Consider the following 18,948-nt stretch of genomic DNA (forward strand, 5'->3'; position numbering starts at 1 on the left):
TCGCAGCTGATCAGGCTCGGATGAAGCCTGACACGCTGAGTCCTGACAACTGATTAATTTAATATCTTAAATAAAATAAATCTTAAAACACCCATGTTTGAGTCCAGATACAGCTGTGAGGCAGCTTTCTCCACAATGAACATAATTAAAACTAAATATCGTTCCAGGTTCACCAGCACCTTCACATGTGTATGAGAACCTGACACCATCCAGCCCAGATTTAAAGTCCTGACAGGAGAAATTAGAGCTCAGTTCTCTCACTGAACGACAGAAAGTGGGGGCATACGATTAAGGGGAAGAAAGACAAACTGCAAAACTGTTCAATTGCTAAGATGTGTTTATATTCATTTATTATAAAAATGTGTTGAGACAATTAACAAAGAAAAGGGGAAAATCAAACTGCTGGTAGAGAAATAAAATAAGATAGCATTTGAAAAATAAAATAAAATCAATTTTATTTTTAAGAGAAAAAAATATGTGTAATTCAAGTTACACATGTTAAGTGGCAAATATTTTTGAAATGTACTTTTTTTAATATAACAGTCAGATGCAGATGTTGATACAACTAGTATGAGGCTACTTGAATATACACACACACATTATACATACATATATATATATATATATATATAAATAATGATGTTCTGGACCTTCGCTTGAGTAAATCTCTAAATGGACCTCTTAAAGTTTTAGTTGAATACCCCTGCTATACAATGTTAATATTTAATGGGCCCCGGGCCACTCTGTACTGAAAAAATTGGGCCCCAAGGTCAGAAAGGTTAAGAACCCCTGCTCTAGTGTATCTCTCCTTTGCCTTGAACAGGCTGTGTGCTGCAAAATGTGCTGCAATTCGGTCCCGAATTTCCCGCGCTGGGCTGCGGATGTGACGTCACATGACGCTGCATGTGCGTTCTCCCCGTTCTCCCGTGCCGGCTTCACTGCCGGCTTCACTGTAAAAGGAGCCTCAAGCTCCTTTAAGAACTTCTTAAAATATGGCTGTATCTGAAATCACTCAATCAATTCAGTAGCCGCTCCAGCAGACCGTTCAGCAATAGCAGCCAAGTATCCCAGAATGCATTTCGCACCAAAACGACAGCGGAAGCCGAGAGCTAAAAGCTGTTTTAATTTCAGCTGTAGCACTGTTAATATGGCACTTTATTAAGTTTTAATATTTTTTCAGGCTTAAAAGTAACCGTTAAGATCCCCAACCTGGCCTCAGTTTATCCAAATAACAACTGTTGAGAAATTTGCTCCGACGTTTTCGGGGATCAGAAGAGCCGGCAGCCGCGGGGAGCAGCAGCAGCTCACGGCCGGGGGGAGAGACATGATCGGCGGGTCAAACCGCGCCGTCGTCCCGGGGAGAAACTGATCCAATGAACTCACCTGCAGCTCTGTGGAGAATTGTCGCTGGTTGAAATAAATCATTTAGGAAGATAAATGTTGGTTTAATAGATGAAATCTAACAGTTGTAGCTGCCATATTAGTTTGTCTGAATATAAAGTGAAGCTTCATGTTTTCATGCGCCAGAAGCAGCTGCTGCTCTGTCTGTACATCACAGCCGTCACAATTTTAATAAATGTATTAAAATGAACATATCAGTCTATTGAATTTTATTTTATTTTATTAAGCTGCATATGTTTGGGTTTTTATTTAGTGCACCTCTACGTACTTGGTATACAAAATTATATGTATTATTCATTTCATTATATTAGTATTATTATTATTATTATTAATAATTTCATTGTATTTAGTCGATTCACCTGAAGCGAGACTTCACTACAGCAATGCATCGCTCCACAATATTGCAGATCTTTGTTTGTGCATGTGCAAATGTGTTGAAAAAGGTGATATTAGAGGCTTACGTTTTCACAGACGAAATCTTAAGACAGGTCAAGGTTGTCTTATGGCACTTTCCCACTAGTATCGGCTCAGCCCGGCACGGCTCGGCGCGGCTTTACACGGCCCCACACGTGTGTTTTTGCACTGCCAGGGGAGAAGCGGGCAGGTTGTGGTGAAGCTGCTGTGACGTACTCGATTGCGCAACCGCTTTGTTCATGTCGGCGCAGATGAGAAATCAGCTGGAGCCGGGAGCGGCTGAGAGTAAAACAGCCCGTCTACATCGCTTTTTTAATTTTTTCTCGACAGCCACCAGGTTTATGAACATCTGCACCTCAGAGTTGGATCACCAAACAGAGGTTTTGCGCTTTATAATAAAATCGCTGCGAGCCGCGAGTCCCCTCGCGCTGACTCCCGCTTCCTGATTCAAACGTTTGACGGCCCCGCCCCCCGACCAATCAGAGGCGCGGAGGGTGGTGACGTCCCCGCCCCCCGACCAATCGGTGGCGAGGAGGTGGTGACATCAGAAATAGTCCCTGCTCAGCCCGCTTTCAGAACCTCACTGAAATGGTTACAGAAAAAAGTATCGACTTGGAGCGGCTCTACTCGTCTCAGCCCTAGTGCGAAAGCGCAAAACGGGTAGAACCGAGCTAAGGTGATACTAATGCAAAAGCGCCATTAAAGTTAAGAAAAAAGTTAAGAACAAATTTGAGAACTTTTATTTCAAGAATACCATTTCTTCTTAAAAGGGGACATATTATGGCATTTAATGTATATTTTAAACAGGCCTTGAATGTCTTAAAAACAATCTAAAGCTTGTTTTTTTCTACATAAATCAGAAATTCAGCCTGTGGGCCGTGTTTATAGTTTTACCGCTTGTAACCCCTTTTTCTGTGGCTCATTTTCAGGGTGGTGGGGGGTATGATAATGAGGCTCTGCGCTGATTGGCTGCTTGAATGACGTGTAGCAGGGGAGGAGACAAAGCGTCGCTCCGTAGCAAAGCGTGTCCACGGTTCTGCGTTAAATCGATGCGTACCTACGCCGTAGGCTCTGCGTTGGTGTAACGCGGAACCATAAATCAGCCTTTAGTCACTTCGTCTTCACACAGGAAGATTGAATTTAATTCTAAACAGTTACACCACAGTTATTTACTCCGATTCCTCATCATTTCACTTCTTATGTTACAAGACAAATGAATCATGTAACTGTAAAGAACTCACAACACTGAATTTTCACAAATGGCAACTTTATTGTTAAAATATATAAATAACATGTATGCACTATTGCTGGCTCAAGGAAGGACTGCGCGTCTTCTGAATGTGAACAGCTCCAGGTGCTTGAAAGATCTGAAACCACAGAAGAAAAATGTATTACGGTACTGATAGAGCCCCGAACCCGCCGGAGCCGGTTCCCCCGGAGACGGCGGGTTCGGATCTCCGGGTTCGGAGCTCCGAGCCTGGAGCTCCTCGACGGTCCGGTCCGTGAGCAGCCCCCGCAGCTCCGTATGCGGCGCCGGGGCTCCGGAGCTCAGCTAAATACTTAGCCCATGCAAAGATCATACAAACATAAATGACAAAAAAAAACGGAACTTACCGCTGACTCGTGTGCAGTTACCGGGTCCGTGCTGTGGGATCTGATCCTCTTATGAACAAAGCGGTTGCGCAATCGAGTACGTCACAGCAGCTTCACCCCAACCTGCCCGCTTCTCCCCTGGCAGTGCGAAAACACACGTGTGGAGCCGTGTAAAGCCGCACCGAGCCGAGCCGAGCCGAGCCGGGCTGAGCCAATACTAGTGGAAAAGTGCCATTATAAGGGTAAATGTCGATGCAAAACCTCATTTCTACTCTCCCTCGCTGTTCAAACAGCCACCGCTGCTGAACAATGGAGGAAGCTCGAGCGGGCGTACAGAGCTGGTTGTGGGCGTGGTTTCAGCAGCGGAGGCTGAACCTATGGAAATGAGCGCCTATGGTGACGTCACCATAGGCGCAGATTCAGAATGGCTCAAAAAAAGGTCACGTGACACTGGAAGACTCAGTCAGGGGGGGGAGCAGACCCTGCAGAATTCCATGGTATTTTATCTTCCCTCTGCTGGCAGGGTGAGGGGAGACCACTTTATGTATGTTAAAACAAAAAAAAACGTGTTTTTCATAATAGGTCCCCTTTAAGTTTTTTCTTAAGAAGAAACTTAAGAAGAAAGTTGAGAAAATACTTCAGAACTTTTTTGGAGATTATGACTTCTTCTCTTTTTTCTTCTTAAGACTGAACTTAAGAAAAAAATGACACTTAACAGAACAGAAAGAGCGAGGAGGAACGTGGACCTGAACACTGACCTGCAGACCAGCGGAGGAAGAGTCCGCTTTGGTCCTGCTGGACTCCTGGTCCTGGATCTGATCCTGGATCTGGTCCTGGTCCTGGTCCTGGTTCTGATCCCGGTCCTGGATCTGGTCCTGGATCTGGTCCTGGTTCTGATCCTGGTTCTGATCCTGAATCTGATCCTGAATCTGGTCCTGGTCCTGGATCTGATCCCGGTCCATCTCCTCCAAACACTAGTGTTGCCTGGTGGGAAAATATTAAAGTGCAAACTTTACGTATTCAAAACAACAACTTAGAATCTTGTCAACAATTTTCTTGTTTTCTTTTAAATAAACAAGACGGTGACTCAAAACAGAGGTGGGAATAAAAATCCTGAAAGTCTCTGTGTCCTCTCGTCCCACGTTGACCTGTTGCCTCTGGGAGGATTCCAGGTCCTTACGGACCAACAAACACAGGGACAGATTCTTTCCCAAAGCTGGAACTTTCTCAACTCATAAACTCCTCACACTGTGCAATATTCTTCACTCATTCATGTGCATCATTATTCTCTAATTTTCATAGTGTGTATATATATTTATGTTTCCTGTTTCTCATGTTGTTGTTTACAGTCTTTGTTTACATAGTCTTTGCATGTGTGCACTTTTACGGAGCTGCTGCCTAATCTCATTGATAATAAAGGCTTTCTATTTCTATTGTAGAGCTGCATCAGTGCAGCTCTGACTGATGCAGCTCTATACTGGTCTCCTCTTTGTCCTCCAGGACAAAACAACGGATGAACCTCCTCAAAAGTCCAACTGTGGAGTCAAACTTGAGTTTAGCTCGATCTGCTCCCGTGGAATGAACATAAACCAAACTCTCTCAGCTTGATCAGCCTAGAGTTAGTGTTAGTGCGAGTTGCTCTTGAAAGATCGTTGTATGAACTCTACAAACACATCACTAACGGCTAACGGCTAACGCTAGACTGATCAAGCTGAGAGAGTTTAGGCTGTAAGGTGAACCCCGGTATCGTTTCATCCCGCTCCCACCTTTGGAGACGACACAGTCTGTATTATAAAAAGATTGATTCCTGCTCACCTTATCAGTAAAAGTCCAGAGCTCTTCTTCTTCTTCTTCTCTCAGTTTATTGGCGGATCGCAAGCAACTTTCAGGTGCATACCGCCACCTACTGTACAAGAGTGTGTGAAATTATTTCATTTAGCCCGGTTTAAATTCTGTTTATCAGCCTAGTGTTTTTTAGGAAATTAATTAGTGCCTTTCTGGTGATTTCAACCCCCTCTCCCTCTGTTCCCAGTATCCCCTTCAAATTCCACTCACGTCCTGCCTCTCTCACTTTTTCCTGTAGCCGCTCTCTTTCTATTTTATACCTGTTACAGTGCATTAGGATATGTTCACCATTTTCTTTTATTCCACAGTTCTCACATTTATCACTATCCCTTTTACCCATTACATGCAAGGTGCCATTTAGTCCTGTGTGGTCCAGTCTGAGTCTTGTTATAACTGTTTCCTCCCTTCTGTTCCTTTCAGTATAATTCTTTGTTATTATAGTCTTTTGTATTATGTGATATCCCTGTCCTTTCTGATCTTCCTCCCACCTTTTCTGCCATATTTCCATTCCTTTCTTTTTAATTATTGCTTTACCTTCTCCTTTTCCTAGTGGAACTGGTAATGTTATTTCCTTATGTAGAGCCATTTTTGCTAGTTTATCAGCACCCTTGTTCCCTGTTACTCCCTCATGTGCTGGTACCCAACAGAACTGAACATCTATGCCACATCTGTGTAATCTTAATAAACTGTGAGAAATGTCAATGAGTATGTCTTCTCTGCACGTTGTTGTTGATTTTATACTTTCTAATACCGCTATTGAGTCTGTGCATACCACCACCTTATCAGGACTGACCTCTTCCACCCACTGTAACCCAATGTAGACTGCCACCATTTCTGCTGTGTATACTGATAGTTGGTTGGATAATCTTTTAGAGATATTCACATCAAACTCAGGGATAAATACACCTATTCCCACACAATCCTTTTGATTTTTTGACCCATCTGTGTAAATTTCCAGGTAGTTGTAGTAACTATTTCTCAGGTAAATACTTGCTTTACCTCCTACTTCGTTCATTCTCCATTCTTTTTTCCGTTCCAGTATGCTCATGTCTACTTTTGCTTCTGGGAATAGCCAAGGAGGTATGTTACTCATAGGTGTGTATTTAGTGAATTTTAATGTCTCCATTCCATATCTTCTCAACCTTTCATCCCTTGACCACCCAAACCCATGTCTCTGGAATTTACAGTATTCCCAACAGTCTTTTATTGTCCTCGTTGTAAGGTTTTCTTCCCCACTCCCTTTTAATCTTATCCAGTATGTAAGTGCCAGTTTATCCCTTCTTAAATCCAGTGGTGTCTCTCCTGCTTCTATTAATATTGCGTTTATGGGTGTTGACCTAATGGCTCCTATGCAAATTCTCAGTGCTCTATACTGTAGTCTGTCTACCTTTTGTAATGAAGTTTTAGCTGCTGCTCCGTAAACTATACTGCCATAATCTATTGTTGATCTCATAACTGCCCTGTATATGTCAATTAATGATTTTTTATCTGCCCCCCAGTCACAGCCTGTTACAGCCCGTAGTAAATTAATAACCTTTTTGCACTTTGTTGCCAAATGTTCAATGTGTGCTTTCCATGTATATTTGTGGTCTAGATATAGGCCCAGGTACTTGAACTCATTCACCCTCTCCATCGGCTGATCATAAAGTGTTAACTTCTCAATGTCTATCTTACGCTTGTTTGTAAAGATCATATAACATGACTTGCTGGTTGACATTTTGAACCCCCATTCATACGACCACTTTTCCACTTTTTCTATTGCTTTCCTGATATTCCTGCAGACATGTGACACATTTTTTCCCCTCATCCATATGGCCCCATCATCTGCGTATAGCGCTGATTCGATGCATCCATCTAACTTTGTAAAAATATCATTTATCATTACATTAAACAGAACAGGGCTGATTGCACTTCCCTGGGGAATACCATTTTCAATTTTATAATCTTTAGAAACTTCTGTTCCAACCTTGACATTAAATTTCCTGCCTGTTAAGAAGTCCATAATCCAATTATATAATCTCCCTCCAATACCCATTCTACTTAGTTTGATAAGCAACCCATCCCTCCACATGGAATCATATGCTTTTTCTATATCAAAATATACAATTATCATTAACTCTTTCATTTTCATTGTCTTTTCTACTTCATTACTAACTCTAACTAGAGCATCCATTGTGGATCGTCCTTTCCTAAATCCACTCTGAGAATTATTAAATAGCCCTCTCTGTTCCAGAACATATGACAGCCTCATAACAATTATCTTCTCCATCCATTTACATAAGTGAGACGTCAAGGCTATGGGTCTATAGTTACTAGGATTATTAGGATTCTTCCCTGGTTTATTAAATGGCAATATTATTGCTCTTTTCCAGCCTCTGGGCAGAGTTCCCTCCCTCCATATTTTATTAAACAGTCTCAACACCATTTTTAAAGATTCCTCTGGTAGCTGCCGGAACATGGCATAACATAACTGGTCCTGTCCTGGTGCTGTATACCCTGTACCTTGTAAGGCTATTTTAAGTTCTGGACTTGTTAGGTCCATATTCAACGTTGACATGTCATCTTCTTTCTTCTCTCTCACTTTCTCATTTTCTCTGCATATGCGGTCTTTCTGCTGCCTGTGTAATTCACCAATGTGCTCCCCATTATGAACTGCAGCAAATGCTGTACCTAATACATCAGCCTTCTCTTTGTCTGACACTGCCATTTTCTCCCCATCTACTAGTGCTGGTATTAAAGCTGACTTCCTTTTCCCACTCATTCTCTTGAGCATAGACCATACATCCCCCAGCTTGACCCCTCTGCCTATGGTGGCACAAAAATTTCTCCATGTACTCTTTTTAGTGTATTTAATGATCCTACGAGCCACTGCCTTTTTCCTTTGATAATCTATAATATTCTCTTGTGATAAATTTTTCTTCAGTGCTCTGAATGCTTTGTTTCGTTCTTTAATTGCTCTGCTGCATTCCTCGTTCCACCACGGTACCACTTTCTTCCTGCCCTTTGTAGTTCTTTTTGGTATGCTCAGGTTTGCTGCATTTAGAATATGTTCTGTAATCTGATCCGTGCACTCCTCTATGTCTCCTTCTAGTGTAATCAAATGTACTGACTCTTTACAACACATCTTAAATTTTTCCCAGTCTGCCTTAACAAAGCACCACCTGGTGAACGTATTCCCTTCCTGAAGGCATACACTTGTATTTACAATAGTTAGCACAGGGAAGTGATCACTTCCTACGGTTGAATTATTCTTAACATACCACTCACACGCATTCACCAGTCTATCTGACACCATTGTCAGATCCAAACATGACATCGTACCCCTGTTCACATCCACTCTTGTACCTATTCCACTGTTAAGACATACTAAAGACCTTTCATCCATCATTTCTTCCACTACATCCCCATTGTTATCCGTGTGAGTACTACCCCATAAACTGCTGTGTGCATTGAAATCTCCACACCATATTTCTCTCTTAGCTACGATCCCTGCCAATTCCTTGAAGCTTTCAACAGTTAAGTTTCTACATGGATTATAGAAGTTAATTAACTTAATGTTTCCTTCTTCTCTTGGGCTATAAATTTCTGCTACAGTACATTCAATATCCTCAGGGGAGGGAATCTCCCTATAGGCCAGTCCATCTTTGAAAAAAGTAGCACACCCTCCTCCATGTTGGTTATTTCTATCATGTCTTATGGAACTGAACCCTGGAATTATAAAATCTAGCTGGGGCTGTAGCCAAGTTTCCTGTACACAAATAATATCTGGAACTGTATCTAAATCATGTATGAACTTTTTAAATTCTTGTCCGTTTGCTATAAGACTTCTTGCATTCCACTGAAGTATGTGTAAAACCATCATCAATATATTAACCCTCCACATGTGTATTTCCTGCAGCTTCATTTTCCTTTAGTATTGCATGTATCTGGTCTGCTTTCACATCTTTCATATCCAGAAATGTTTCTGCTGCTTCCACAATGGCCTTGATCCTGTCACTTTTCCTTTTCAGTTGTGTCGTAACATTAATGGTGTGGCAGATGAAGACCACAAAGTTCACTTTGTTCACCACTAGTGTTTCATCATTAACTTTACATTTGTGCGTGCAGACATTTTGGGCCATCACTGGGGTTTGGGTTTTGTCCTGATTATCTGTTGTTTTACTGTCCCTCTGAGCTACATGTCTTTGTGTCATTCCACTAAATCTTTCATCATTTGTTCCTGTCCCCCTAACTTTCTTCAGTGCTTCTGCATATGAAACTTTTTCAGTTATTTTAATTCTCTGGGCCTCTCTGGCTTCCCTCTGCACTACACATCCTCCATAGGCAGCACTGTGCTCTCCTCCACAGTTACAACATTGTATCTTGGAATCTTTGTCACATTTTCCATACTCATGTGGCCCTCCACATCTTGCACACCTTAGTTTACCTTTGCACTGTTGCGCTGTGTGTCCCATTCTCTGGCAGGCATAACACCTGAGTGGCTTTGGTATATATTCCCTCACTGGGTAATTCACATATCCCATCTGTACTGCATTTGGTACATCTTTTTCAAACTGAAGTACTACTGACGGGGTTTCCTTCAGTGTGCCATCCCTTTTACTTTTGAGCCTTGTGGCCTCAGTCACTTTTCCTCCTTTTATCTCTTTTTTCACATCTTCCATTGTCATGCTTAGCGGGACTCCTGAGATAACTCCTCTCACGCTTGCCATTGCTCCAGGTATATGAGCTTTCATCCTTTCTCCTTTAAGTGTTGACATTCTAAGTATTTTTTCTTGTTGTTGTTTACTGGTTGCATGTATCAGCACTCGTTTGTTGTTCATAAACCTGGCGAATTTTATTCTACCAATTTCTTCCTCGATTATTTTGGTAAGTTTGATTGGGTGATAGTGCCCACCATCCTGGTAGAATTCGATCATAACTTTCCAGTCGCTTTCCTGAGCTTGATCCATATTTATCCGCCTTTCATTATTTCTAGACTTTTTCCCAGCCCTGGCCTCGCTGTCATCCGACCAACTTTTCGCTCTGTCTCGTGAGCTTCTCTCTGGCACAGTCCTTTTCTGTTTCCTAGATTGATTTATCGTCCAATCCATTTCATTATCCAATCCATCCGAGCTAGATGTCATAATTTCACAGTCAGAGTACAGTTTATGCAAATCCGCCAAAACAAATGTTCAATCCTACCGCGCTACCACTCTCGCCACGTCACCTTCCGCTTCCGCCGGCCCTCCTCGATCAGCCAATCAGAAAGCCCCAAGTCCAGAGCTCAAAACCCCCCAAGAGTCCCGTGATCGGGACCGCAAAACGGGACTAGTTTCTTCTGAGCGGAGGAAGATTTTGGTCCGCAGGTCGAGGCGCGGTCGTCACGTGATCCCGCTGCTCCAATAGGATTTCGCGTTGTTAGTAAACACAACGACTCTGATTGGCTGAAACGAAACGCTCCTCCCGAGAGATGCGGAAGTCGAGCGAGGGAAAGAAAATAAAACAGTAAAAGAAGCTGCCGTGGTTCCGTGAATCCAGTCCGTACCGACTACCAAGAGGTGAGTTTCTGTTAGACTCCATTAAACACTAGAGTGAATACAGCGCTGTCGGGGGGAGAACATAATCCTACATTTACCAGCAGGAAACACTCGAGTGGTGGCCACGTGTTTGGAGGAGATGGACCGGGATCAGATCCAGGACCGGGATCAGAACCAGGATCAGAACCAGGACCAGGATCAGATCCAGGACCGGGATCAGAACCAGGACCGGGATCAGAACCAGAACCAGGACCAGGAGTCCAGCAGGACCAAAGCGGACTCTTCCTCCGCTGGTCTGCAGGTCAGTGTTCAGGTCCACGTTCCTCCTCGGTCTCTCTGTTGCTGCTGATCATCCAAACCTTTATTTTTTTGTCAGTAGTTTGAACTGAGCAGCAGAAAACACAAACACGTGACCTTCCCAAGAGACTTTTAAACCTGTCTACGTCTGAATATATAATTTATATAATAAGGGTGTAACGATACACTAATCTAACGATACGGTATGATACACGATATTGAGGTCACGATAACGATACGATATTATAGCAGTATTTTTTTTTTAACAACCTTGAATGAGGAACATATGACTGGGAAAAATGGTCTTTTATTTGAAAGACACAAAATACAAAACAATGCTCTGCGTTTGCCCTATTGTTACAGTTTGTAAAGCTTTATAACTGTTTAAGTTTTAAAGAGAAAGCCAGGCCAACCATTTTCCACAAACTGAACTAAAAGTAAATGTCAGGTTTGCATTATGCATCGTCAGTTTCATAAGTACAAATATTTTGCCACAAACTGAATAGTTTCTCTCATGTATGATTTGACACTTTTCTTTTCCAGAAATTTAACAACTAAAATTAAATAAACAAATATAAAGATTTTTCTCCACAAGAATCTAGATCTACGATACGATTCTCAAACGATTTTCATTTTTCCATGAAAAATTTATTTTTTCATTCAACTACTTGCAAGGTAGCAGGCAACAACAGTGGAAGAAACATAAATGAACAACAACAAACTGCAAGCCAACTACTGTGGCTTCATTAAACAGTCACATTACTCAGTCAGTGCTGCTCACATAGTATATAATACATAAAATCAAACATCAAATTAAAGTGCTCTCACTCACTACTTGACCAACTACTCAAGTCTCTTTGGTAAGCAAAAATGAATACCGGTAAGTAACAAAAGCTTACTGTAATGCTGCCTCAGTGTCAGTGCTGCTGAACATAAGTTGCACTGTTGCAGCTTTGCTATCTCAAAATGTCTTGACTTGTCGCGGGACCCAACGCAAATCTCGCGGGATCAGGCGGTTTGAATTTTGTTGCGGGCGGGAGCCGTGGATGTATTACGGTATAGAACGGAGCGGGCGGACAAAAAAACCCCCTGCGGGATCGGGATGTAGTCTAGCAACCAGATGGAAATAAATGACGTGAAAAAGAACCTAAAATAAGGTCTTTACAAAGCAAAGACAAAGCAAGGCCAGTCAGATATTAGGAGAAACTGTATTTACCGTATTTTCGCGACCATAAGGCGCAACTTTTTTTTTTTTTTTTTTTTTAATTTCCCGGGCGCCTTTTGAAACGGTGCGCCGTGTCTATTACCTGAATTACGGTAATGTAAGGCCGGCCACCATGTGAATGGTAAAAAGAGAAGGGGGCGGGTGAAGCCCCCGTGAGTTGGGACGTGAATGAGACTCCACTGAGTTGTTTAATGCGAAACAGATGATGAAAACTTTTAAGGATTTGCTTGATGTGTAAAGTGAAACAAAATACAATCAAACTAAGTTTTGCTCCACTCTATTTAAATAAGCACACTTGTGTGTGCGTGTTCTGCAGCGCGCGTGTGTTTTGCATGTCGGAACCGAGGATGCACCTGCCGTGGGTTTGCGGGTCCGATCGCTGCATCCCCGCTGCAGATCCGGCTGAAATGCCGGTGCTCTTTCCCCGGGAGCCCCTACTACAAGTCCATGTGGGTTCCTCCGGTCCCGGTCGGTCGGAACCGGTCACTTTCCCCGGTTAAAGCAGCGGCTGGAGCAGCGCGGTGATGGGCGCTGCTGCAGCCGACTTCCTGGCTCCCAAAGCGGTCCGATCGACCTGGTTCCCAGCCGCTTTGGGAGCAGAGATTTCTGGGGTACGTCTTAGGTTGGATCAAATTTGCAGCCAAATCTGTCGGTTACAAACCCGGTACCGGATCCCGACATGCGCGGGTGTGTTCGCGGCGCGACACACACACTTACTGGTTTATGTGGTGCTTGCCTGGCGCAGCTGATGGACAGAAACTGTATGGGGATTTTTAAAAGAAAAACTTTGCATAAGACGTTTCCAGCCGGAGTCATTATAAGTGACAAGTTATTTAGTTTTTTCAGTATTCAGCTACTGCCCAAACTTGACAAAGGCCTGGTAAACCATGAAGGAAGCAACGGGACAACTCTTTCCTTCCTTTCTCCAATTTTTATTTATTTTTTTCATTGGAGGAATCTCATCAGGTTTCAGGTTGAAAACCTTCGAACAGAAAACAGAAATGTATTAACATCACTTTTAAACAAAACATGCAGTATCTACTTTTTCAATATTTTAGACTTAATATTCAAAGTCCTTGTAACTTTAACATAAATGATTTTAAAGTGCAAACAATCATACCAGTAGCTTCTCCAAGGTTTGACCCAAGCTGAACACATGCTTCTCCTCTCTTGTCTGGAGTGATTCTGCTGGAGCACCGAAGGCAGGTGTTCTCAGTCACCTAATCAGCAGGGGATTTTCCTCTCCTCAGCAGGGAGGTGAGGCATTTCCCCACTCTGCCTACAGGTGGCGCTGTTACCCGACAGGCCCTGACCTTAAACCCAACACCTCCCACTTGACCTCCTGGTTCCTGAACCCAAGGAGGTCACAGCCATCTACTTAGTGGTGGCCTGTCCAACCTTTGGTCCATCCTCTTCATCACCTGTATCTCCTGTGTTACCCTGCTCTTCCATTGGAAGCAAGACGACTATCCGCCTGACATCTCTGTGAAGAACTGTAGCAGGGAGTTGGGTTGAATGTTCCGTCTTTGCTTTGCCAACCCCTTTGATAGGTTTCCCAGAGGAGACTGGGTAGCTTGGGAAGGTTCGAACGTACACATCCCTCACGACTCCTTTCCTGTCGGTGTTGACACCGACAACTCTGGCCATCCTATACTGGCCCCTCAAGGCGTTCTGGTCCGCTACCCAGACGATGTCTCCAATGGCAACATTGCGCTCTCTTGTATGCCATTTACTCCTGACAAACAGGTTGGGGCCAGCCAACTGACTCCACTTCTTCCAGAATTTGTTAACTTCTGCTTGGATCACTCTTAGTCTCTTGTAAGAGTAGCTTTCAAAGTCAAAGCTTCCTGGGTCTCCCTTAGGTCCAGCTCTACCTAGCAGTAGAGAGTTTGGGCTGATGTAGTCTATGCAGTCCTCTCGACTCTGAGTCCGGGCATCTATCGGCCTCTCATTAGCCAGGTTGGCTGCCATGTGAAGGAATGTTTGAAACTCCCCCCACGTAAAGATTCCATCTCCTCCCAGGTTATGCAGGGCTCTTTTCACGAGCTTAACGGCTGCTTCAGCAGCTCCATTCCTGTGAGGCGAGTCTGCTGGGTGGATCTTCCAGCTCCAGTCTGTTCCATGTTTGGAAGCCTCATTCTCTAGTTCTGCCTTTTCCAACTGCTGCAGAAAGAGGTAAAGTCTTTCAGGGCAGGCTTGGCTCCCACAAAGTTCGTCCCAGGGTCTGACCACAGCTTTCTTGGATGCCCTCTCAATGCTGTGAATCTTAAGTAAACAAGTAAAAACCCTTCGGTTGATTGGTCACTAACGACATCTGTGTGTATAGCCCTCGACGCCATACAGCAGAAGACAACACCCCAGACCTTGAGCTTCACTCTCTTTTTCACCGCATCCTTCACTTCATACGGTCCGAATAGATCTACTGTTGTGAACTCAAATGGTCTGGCTGGCTGCGTCCGCTCCATTGGAAGGTCGCCCATGATCTGCTGGCACTTCCTTGCTCTGGCCTTTCTGCATATCACACAGCTGTCAACAACTTTCTTAGCCAATCTTCGGCCTCTTACAACCCAGGCTTTCTTCCTCATCCGTAGGAGTGTTCCTGCTACCTCCTCGTGGTTCACTTTGTGGGCTTCCTGAGCCAGAAGTGTTGATATCCAAGCCTCATATGGTAGGATTGGTACCGCAGTTTCCTCTTCATTGAAGATCTGTATTCTTCCTCCACATAGCAGCAATCCTGATTCTTTGTGTCTGTATACAGCCAGTCTGTTGAGGGTAGTGTCATGAAAGGTGACCCCATCCTGGGCCGCAAGGCAAAGGTCTCGAAATGCGTCTTCACACTCCCCAGCAGACAGTACAGCTTGTTTGGCCTTGGTCTTAGCATCCTCCTTTGGGGTTATTACCTCCCACTTTGGCTGACTGACAGCTGAGCCTTTCATCTTCCACCTTGTTGCAGCTCTCCACACCCAGGCAATGACTCTGATCAGTTTGGTTAAACTGCTGAACCTCCTTTCATCCACAAGCAGTTTGATTGCAGAGCCTGCTGGAGGTCCGCGGATTGGATCTTCTCTCCGATTATCAGGAGTCATTGGAGGAGTCACAGGTTTATTGCAGTCAGTAGTTTGTGGTGCAACATTCTGGTTTCTCCTTGCTTGAGCCCTGGTCATTACTGCTGAGAAAGCCTTCCTTTGGAGTCGGTCTATGCCCTCCTTGGCGTTTGCTGCAACTTCTCTAGCTGACTTCTTTGGCCACACCTCCACTGGCTGCCTCAGGAACCATGGTCCATTTTGCCATTCTGAATCCTCATGGAGAACCTCAGGAGTTGCTCCTCTGGTCATAATGTCAGCAATATTCACGTCCCCTGGGATCCACCACCAGTCCTCAAGCGATCCGGCTTTCTGGATTTCACCAACCCTGTTTCCAAAGAAGGTCTGGTATCCATAACTGTCTCGGTGAATGGCTCCCAGCACAGTTTGGCTGTCTAGCAGGTGGAACCATCGTTCTACTTCCATTCGGCTGTGCTTTTCAAAGTATCTTCTGAGCCGGGTTGCAAAGACTGCACCACAAATCTCTGCCTTGACTGGTTCCCCTTTTTGGTCCAGTGGCGTGAGCTTTGCTTTGGATCCAACCAATCTGACCTGGATGCCTTGCTCTGTCTCCCATCTGAGGTACACCACAGCTCCGAAGCTCTTGTCACTTCCATCCGAGAATGTTACTCCCCAAGGTTTTCCAACCCAGCCTGCTGGTGTGAGACTTCTGTGGAAAGTGATCTGGCCAAGACGCACATACTCCTCAAACAGTTTGATGGCTTCTTTTCTGATGTCTCCAGAAAGTGGCTTGTCCCAAGTGTCTCGGGTCAGACTTCCACCTCCAGCCTCTTGGAATGCTTTCCTGACAAGTATGGCTCCTTTCTGCTTGGTAGGTGAGACTAGCCCGATTGGGTCATAGAGTCCAGCTACTTGGCTTAATAGCTCTCTTCTGGTTAGTGGGTCAGGAGTCTTTACTTTCACTTCCCCTTCAAGAAGGTCTTGTCCAGTTCTTATTTTCTTTCTTCTTCTTGAGAAGTTGATTGAAGTTATGATGTAAAGCTTGTCCTCCTGGACCAGGTATCCAATCCCTAGGGCTCTGTTTTCACCTTCCCTCCTTTGATTTGGAAGTATCATGACTCCATCCTTTCCTGCTGATGTTCCCGATCCAGGTTTTCCTGCCTCCGGGTTTGTCTGCCTCCCACTTTGCCCTGACCGGACCCACGGCTTCAGGAAGAATCCACCAGCTTTCAGAATTTCCTCTACGCCCTTGATGGTCTTTTCCAGCCTGTTTGAGTCACTGTGGGATGTCAGGATATCATCAACATAGCTGTCCTCCTCTAGGACTCTACGCTCCTCCTCTTGGTGAGTAAACATTGGCAGCCTTGCCGTCTCCCGCATAGCCAGCTGTGCTATGCATCCTGCTGGTCGATCACCCATGTTGACTCTGGTGATTGCATACTCTCCGATCTCCTCATCCTGAGTATCTCTCCAGAGGAACCTGTGGAGGTGCATCTCCCGGTCTTCCAGCCACACAGAGTTATACATCTTCATGATGTCCCCCAGAACTGCAAAAACTCCTCTTCTGAACCTGAGTAAGACTGCCTGGATTGGATTAAGAACGTCGGGTCCTTTTAGAAGGAGATCATTCATACTCAGCCCCTTGAATTTTTGGCTGCTGTTCCATACAATGCGGATTGGTGTCGTCAAAGAGTGGGGATTTGGTGCTGCTAAGTGGCTCACATACCACAACGGTCCTCTCCAACAGTCAATACTCTCTTTCGTGAGTTTCTTTGCTGCTCCTCTTGTCACCATTTCGTGTATTTGGGCTGTGTAGGCAGCCTGCCACTCGGTGTCCTTCCTGAGCTGTTTTTCTGTCTTCAGAAAGGTAGCCACCACTCCACTCCTGTTGTTGGGAAGAGAAGTTGGGTCTTCAGTCCAGGGATACTTTGTGTCCCAGTGTGGGGCATTACTGTGGTCATCCGCTCTTACATAGGTGAGGCCTTGTCTTATAATTTCAAGTTCCTTCTCCTCGTTCAGTGTCATCTCCTTTCCCCCTGGTTGACAGCTACCACAGCGACATCCACCACACTTCGGTTCACAGGCTGCTCCGATGCTGTCCCATTTCCACCAATCAAGGAACTCTCTGCCAGCAACCATGGTGTCAGCCTGCCTCCCTCCTGCCTCAATGAGCTCTTCATATCTCACAGCCGCCGTTCTCATTGAGCGAGCGAAGTGTGTTTCAGATTGATGTGCTGCCATGTAAACCTCCTCAAAGAGATCTGGATGAGCTCCTCCTACAGTTTTCCCCAGTGGGCCGTCCCACAAGACGAGGTCCCCAACGATCTTCACTCTCTGTGGGGCAAGTCTGCCTTCGCGGTGGCTGATGAGTAATTCAATACTCTCTGGTCGCTTCAAATCCTCCAGCTCAGTCTCTGGGAAGAACTTCCTCAACTGTTCAGGTTTGATGACTCTGTGGATTTTTGCTATTTCATTTAGACCATAGCAGACGAGTTCATGAGCTCGTTCCGTCCCTCGGGGTGTCTTGACTCTCACTCGGAGTAGATATCGCCTGGTGTTGACTCTCATCGCCATTTCTCCAACTCCCTGGACAACTAAGGTAATCGCTTCACTCCTCAGCTTAAGTCTTTCAGCAGCTCTGTGAGTGATGTAGTTGGTGTCCGATGCTAAGTCGATCAAGGTTCCGATCTTCTGACCTGCATTGGCAGTGACTTCTAGCAGCATCATGATAACAGGTAGCTCTTTTAATCCATTTGCCTTCACTAGTCCCAACTGGTCCTTCTGTGCACGGTTGGTTATTGCAGTCATGTTGGTAAAAGCCCGTCTACACTTTTCTGCCATTTCAGGGGAGAGTTCAGCCATGAATTTTTCCTGTTCCTCTGTAAGCTCAGTCTTTTTCCTGCTGCCTTTCCCACCTCTGTCTTCCTCGCCCCTCCTGGATCCTCCTCTTGGACAGAGAAAGAAATGGTGGTCTGATGAGCTCCCCTTTCTGCAGTCTTTGTTTCTGCACAGGTAGGTGCTTGTACATTCATCCTCTTCTTTATGACATTCTAAGCACCTTTTACATGCTCCCAGCTTCTTTACAGCATTCAGTTTCCCAGACAGCTTCAATTCCTTGAACCGCTTACAGAAGAAAACTTTCTCTCCATGCCTTACATCTCCACAGACAACACATCCTACTTCTTGTCTTGCAGAACGTGTGGAAGCAAATTTCCTTTCGAACTTCCCCTCTTGCCTCTCTGGCTTTTCAGTTACTCCGAGCTGCTCCAATTTCTCCAGAATTTCCTCTTGAGTTTTCAGGAACTTGAGGAGACTATCGAAGTGGTTGTCAGGAGTGACATTGTTTGCGGGATTCACCATGAACACGAGCCAGTCTTTCTTCACAACATCTGGTAGCTTGCTTTCGATGGACTTAATTACCAGAGGGTTCTTGATGGCACCCGTGTTTCCAAGCTCTGTAAGGTCAGCCAGGGCTTTTTCAACAGTTTGGATTAAATCAATGACCTTTCTTGGCTGATGTGCTTTTAAGGCGGGGATCTTATCGAGTTCTTCGATTATCTCCACAGTGATTGTGGACTTATTTCCAAATCGGTTCTCCAATACTCTGAACATG

At 44.6% G+C, this 18,948-nt stretch overlaps 1 protein-coding gene across 1 annotated transcript in view; it reads left to right on the plus strand.

Moving 5' to 3' along the window:
• The window catches only part of LOC133421583 (zinc finger protein ZFP2-like), a 38,657-nt gene that overhangs the window by 9,379 nt on the left and 10,330 nt on the right, over window positions 1-18,948 (plus strand). Inside the window, exon 3 of the mRNA XM_061711235.1 lies at window positions 10,923-11,070. Coding sequence (XP_061567219.1) covers window positions 10,923-11,070 — 148 coding nt within the window. The remainder of the gene's footprint in view (window positions 1-10,922; window positions 11,071-18,948) is intronic.

Source organism: Cololabis saira, chromosome 21 (assembly GCF_033807715.1).
Source record: "Cololabis saira isolate AMF1-May2022 chromosome 21, fColSai1.1, whole genome shotgun sequence".
NCBI lineage: Eukaryota > Metazoa > Chordata > Actinopteri > Beloniformes > Belonidae > Cololabis > Cololabis saira.